General features: G+C 42.4%; 1 protein-coding gene across 1 annotated transcript in view; it reads right to left on the bottom strand.

Annotated features, from left to right (window-relative positions):
• Pcdh15 (protocadherin related 15) overlaps window positions 1–6,000 on the bottom strand; it is an 844,567-nt gene that overhangs the window by 260,038 nt on the left and 578,529 nt on the right. The window contains exon 15 of the mRNA XM_055598939.1: window positions 127–320. Within this exon, the coding sequence (XP_055454914.1) occupies window positions 127–320 (194 nt within the window). The remainder of the gene's footprint in view (window positions 1–126; window positions 321–6,000) is intronic.

Genomic DNA, 6,000 nt, shown 5'->3' with positions numbered 1-6,000 from the left:
TTTTTTTTTTTTTTTTTTTTTTTTTTTTTTTTTTTTTTTTTTTTTTTAGCAGCCTGTCTTAGGATTGATAATATAGGAATATAGCAATTTCTCTCTACGAGAGCTACGCGGCCTGGCGGCAGTCACCTTCTCTCTGCAGGCGGGGCGTTGTCCGAGGCCTGTACTGTCAGCGCGTAGGTCCGTCCCACGATCAGCTCCACTCCGGGAGCAATGCTCACCAGCCCCGTCGTCCTGTTGATCACGAAGTCCCCCTGGGCTCCCGCCAGGATTTCGTAGGAGATCTCCCCATTGGAGCCTTCATCGGCGTCGACTGCTGTCAGCTGGAATGGGAAAAGCCACAACACCAGTCTGGTTAGGATCCAGCCTCTCACCACTGTGCTGCGCGGTTCCCCCTAAACCACGGGGAGCCGATTTCAAAGCCTCTGCCCATGGCATTTGTGGTGCAAGTATGTCCCCTGCTTCTGTGCTTTGTTGTGACACCAGATCGCTGCAGGAACCGATATTATCATTTGGTCCCTTGTGAGCATGTTCCGAACAGTTTTTCAGTATTGAAGACTACCTTTATTCTGATGTAATAAAAGCGGGGGGGGGGGGGGGCTTAATATAAAAGCCAATGTTTCGATGCAGGATCCACTCTTCATCTTCCCTCCCATTCTTTACACATGACCATGCACCACTGTTGTCTGAGACCAGGACGAAATGAAAGGGCAAAGTCTGCTTCATTGCCGCCGAGCTTCTGCTGGCTCGTTTCCCCATCTGCAGTGTCCTCCCGCCTCCTAACCTCTTCCCACTGGCTTATGATGGACTGATAAAGCCCACACTACGAAAACCGTTTTCTTCTAAGGAAAGAGAATTGTTTTCAGAGGCGATGAGACGACAGAGGAGAAGTAAGCGCCTGTAGACCTGACACACACACACACATTCAAAGTCACTTGCAGTGAATGGGCGTTTACCGCCTGTGAGAGGAGAACGACCATTATTAATTCCAAAAAGTCGTGTTAAAGTGATAGTGATTTGCTGTGGTGAATGAGGTTCTTCCACTTCTTGATATATACTATATAATATATACAATATATATACAAAATATATACTAGATATATAAATATATATAATTACTAAGAATGGGAGGAATGATCCTGGTGGGAGATGCTACTAACAAGCTTTCAGGGAATCCTGTTTTCATTGTTCGGAGGGTAGTATGTGGAGGGAGGGAGTAAGAACATGGCCTCACTTTACCCAGAGAGGATACATTGTCTCTAAAGGACGGAGGGCATGTCCCTTTAACCAGTTAGCCCGTGTGGCTCTTCTTCGGTCACTTCTCCTTGTGCTATGCTACCACCCATCATCCTCAAGTTCCAGGTTTCCAAAGCTAAGAGTGCTCTGGGGATTCAGCGACGTTGTTTGAGGAAATTTGACTGTCGAAATTTTACCTTGAAACTTCAAGTGCAGGATCCGGCGAGGCGGTTAACACGTGGCTCATGTTTAACGTCGCCAAAGATGCAAACTAGTTCCTCCCACACCATCCATGACTGAGGAGGCGTGTGGCACATGTTCTAACTCTGATTCTATTTTATAACGGTGGAGTGTGTACGCATGTGCATGAGCGTATGTATGTGTGGTGTGCATTAATTGAAGTATGTGTGTGTAGGTTAGAGAGCAAGTTTCAGGAGCTGGTTTTCTCTTTCTATCATAAGGGTTCTAGGCTAAAATACAGGCTGCCAGGCTGGGCAGAAAGTGCCTTTACCGACTTGATCCATCCATCCTCCTGGCCCTCTAATTATATTTTTAATTATTCATGGCACGTGGAGTGTTGGTGGACACAGAAATAACAGCAACTAAGATAGAGAAGACAAAAGGAAATCTAGAGACTGGCATTAAAATGGCACATCCAGAGGTTGGTATTTCTGGCAGACAGATGTGGCTGCCACAGGGAAAGACATTTCCTGAAATGAGTTGGGGACTTATGCAGGCATATGACAGCCATGGATCTAAAGGAAAAGGAGACGGCAGCTATTTGCAGGAACAGTCAGATGGACAGTGTGTATTGGGGGGGAACTAGTCCTGGCATACAGAGCCACGATCTTTGGTGTGAGGATAAAATTAGAACATTAGAGGGCGGGGGCCGAAGAGGAGGTATCAGTTTTGATTACAGTAAATCACACCAAATGTCTTAGGATACCTTAATTAAAACTTAGCTCAAAATGAATTCAAGATTAACATTTTTCTTGGGAATTAAATTGGCTAAAGAGATTTAATGATAAATGACAGCACATCCATTTAAGGAGAGGAGCTGGGGAGTGAGCTTTGGGGACCCAGGTATTATGGATGGTCTTAGTTAACATTTTTATAAATGAGATTTGAAGGGAGGCAGAGACAGATGATAATTAAGTCCAGGAAAGCACCCATGTGGGAGGTGCTATAAATACCAAACAATGCTACAGAACACAAGCGGTGAAGACCACACCTAAATCCACAGATGAGATAACCCCCTCTGTCAACCCTGCAACTGACCCAGAAACTATCAGCTTGCGGAAAGCTTAACGAATGAATGAAATTGAAGAGTGTGCGCCTAAGAGACATAAACACTTTTAAACAATCTTGGTTTTCTCAGTCTCTCAGCTTTGAGCCGTAAGATAAATAATTAAGAGCTAACATCCTTTTTGCACATGGGCAAACAAATTGGGCAGATACCACCCCTTGGAGTACCCAATCAATATTAACATTTTCCCACTCAAAACTGAGAACTCCATATACTTCTTTTAAATTCCCAGTGAAGGTTTGTGGTAGATGGCTCAGCTTTAGACTGCATTGTAGGGCTGGATAGAATGACAGATGACACCTTGACAGCTCAACTGCTCAGTGCCATCACAATATAGCCGTCTGTGTCCAAAGTCATTAGGTGAGATTATACGAAACCTATTTCTACTATGGGATGGAGTTATGCCCCATGAGTTAAAAGTAGACGAGGGAAATGGCTAACTATAGGAAGAAGGTAGTCTAACATGGGTGATGAAAATTAAACCTGTTTTTTTTTAAATGCTTTACATATTTTAATAGCTGGATGATGAATACTGAGCTTTTTATTTATTTTCTGTATTGTATTAAAGTTCTTTCCATGAAGTTTAACCATACCCTCTAACAATTCCCTCCTGGTAGTCTTAAAATGTATGCATTCCAGAGGTTCTCAGCCTGAGTTGATTTTTGATCAACACCTTCCTGGGCATCCCCGGTTGGCTCCAGAGAAAGACCCTGTTTCTCACTGAGTAGATTATCGCTTCCCAATGCACATGTGTGTGCTGCTGGCGCTCAGCTCCTAGACGCCACTGCAGCAATGTTAAGCGATGGAGCTGTGGACATTTCTGCTGGTCCTGTCTACCCCGAGCTGAGATGAACTTCCGCACAGAGAAGGCAGGTCCAAGAAGTAAAGAGAAGTGCCATTGATATTGATGGCCTCCTGTTCAGTTAATGCCTAAGGAATGAATTTGGTACTGAGATGTCTTGATAGATGAATCGAAACTCTACCTTAAAAAAAGCTAATTGAATCTGAATGTATGTCACTTTATGAATAATAATCCTATATTTCATATGAAAGGGTTTTTTTCTTTCTTTCAATTTTTATTAATTACACTTTATTCGCTTTGCATCCCTCTTAAACCCCTCCCTCTTCCCCTCCCAATCCCACCTTCCCTCCCCTGTCTTCACGCATGCCCCTCCCCAAATCCGATGATAGGGGAGGTCCTCTTCTCCTTCCTTCTGATCCTAGTCTATCAGATCACATCAGGAGTGGCTGCATTGTCATCTTCCGTGGCCTGGTAAGGCTGCTCCCCCCTCAGGGGGAGGTGATCAAAAGGGTTTTGTGACTGGTTGTGGGCCACCCTAACGTGAGGGAAGATTTGGCAACATGGAACTCTTCTTCCTGGTTCCTGCCGGGCATACCCTCTTCCTTCAATTATGTGTTTGACGCCCTTGCTCCCTCACCTCCAAGTCCTAAGCATTCACATGCCTCTCCAAACAAGCCCCGAGCAACTTCAGATCCCTGCCTCAACTGTACTCTCTTCAGGCCCCGAGAGCAGACCAGAAAAGCCAGTTTGGTCCGAACTGGTTTGAGGTGTGGCAGAAATCAGACAAAGCTGTCTTCTGAACTGAACTTTATCCCTATGCATAATTTGGTGTACGTAAGATTAAAATTATATATGTCATGGGAAAGAACCAGGGCAACATAAATAACTGAACATGCCAATCATTGCAAAAGGAAACAAACACATGCATGCTGACATTTTTAATAGCTGAATTTTAACATAAGCACAATAAACTGCTAACAGGTGGCGGGGCAGATACAGAGTTGCTTAGGTCACAGCTTGTCCTCAGACAGCACCCGGAAGATGAAGACACCACAAGAGGAAATGGATGATGGACAAGAGTAGAGGGGCCTTGTGTTCTGGTAAGTCTTTGAAAGCCTCTGCGCCAGAGGTAAAAGGGGAAAGGGTTGACTCATATGACATGTGTAACACACAAATGCCTCATGTGACATGTGAAACATGTAAAGGAGTCTCCACTGCTTCCTCCATCGTGGTTGTTTAGTGTTGTTTTTGTTTTTGGGATTTAGAGCTGGGAAAGCTGGCTACAATGACATGCTTTTAGTTAGGAAATATGGTTGTAAGAGACAAACAATGGAAGGGAACGATTCTAATGTTTAATTTTTAATTTTATATTTATTTAATTATTTGTGTGTATATCTGAGTGTGTGTGTGTGTGTGTGTGTGTGTGTGTGTGTGTGTGTACACGCTGTGCACGCTCTTGGAGGTCAGAGGACAACCTTTAGGATTTGGGCCTCTTCTTTCACCATATGGGTACCATAGATTGAACTCGGGTGCTCTCGCTTGAACGCAGGGCAGGTGCCATTCCTGGCTGACAGGTACAGTCATTTTAAATAAGGTTTTTAATTTATTATTATCTTCTTAGTGTTTACTTTCACATATATATGAGTGCCACATGCATGCCTGGTGCCTTTGGAGGCCAGTAGGGGGTTTCAAATACCTGGTGGGAATTGGGCTCCTAAGTTGCCATTTAAGTGCTGGTAACTGTCTCTTCTGTAAGAGCAGAAAGCACACTTACTAAATGCTGACTGATCTGCCAAGTCCCCATAGGACTTATTTTTGATGATGAAACTATGGACGAACTCCTGTGTACTGTAAAATATGAACCGAAAATTTGTGGCTGATTTAGTCAACAGAGTGGATGTGGAGATGGAAAGTTTTGACTAAATCATCAATAGTAAACTAACAACAAAGAGTGGAAACTTATTTTCTATGTACATGAGTATTTTATTATAGTTGCCTGGTGTGATAAGTAAGTATTTTCCGAATTATGTAGCACAAATGTTTATTGTTAATGATAAAGTTGTTTTGTTCTAGGAACTCTTTACTAGTAGGAACAGACTGTAAGAAAATCTAATAAATATATAGTACAGTTTTCACTGAGGAGGCTTCTTCTGCCTTTATCAGAATTTTAGATTCCCTCTGAGTGTTATTTATTTGGATCTTAACAGGAGACAAATTTGAATCAAACAATAGAACAGAAAGGACAAAGGCAGAAAGAAAGATTGTATTGTGTTTCAGCCTGCTCCAAGCCAAGTCATGCTGAGACTATCATCTTCCGTTTTGCATTTTAATAAAAGAGATTTCTCTGTTTTATCCATTGTTTTCTTGTTTGGTCTGTTTGTGAGGAAACAAGGAAAAGAACTTCTGAGAAATGATATTGTAGGTCATGGAATTTGTTTTCACATTAAGGAATTTGTGATGTTCTAATTTTCTCAGACAGCAGTTTCTTTGTTTACTTTAATTAAGCAGAGCAAGAGTCTGTATGCCAAGACTCTATTATTGTATAGTTTTGTTAGGCATACATTACTGCCTAATATAAAATTTGAGTCATAAAATTGATATACTAGATTGTAGTTATCTCAAAATGCAGAATTTTCCCTCAAAAATCTATTTCACATAT

The sequence above is a fragment of the Psammomys obesus genome, unplaced genomic scaffold (genome assembly GCF_907164565.1).
Source record: "Psammomys obesus unplaced genomic scaffold, mPsaObe1.curated_primary_1811, whole genome shotgun sequence".
NCBI lineage: Eukaryota > Metazoa > Chordata > Mammalia > Rodentia > Muridae > Psammomys > Psammomys obesus.
This window is presented reverse-complemented; position numbering and strand designations above follow the sequence as displayed.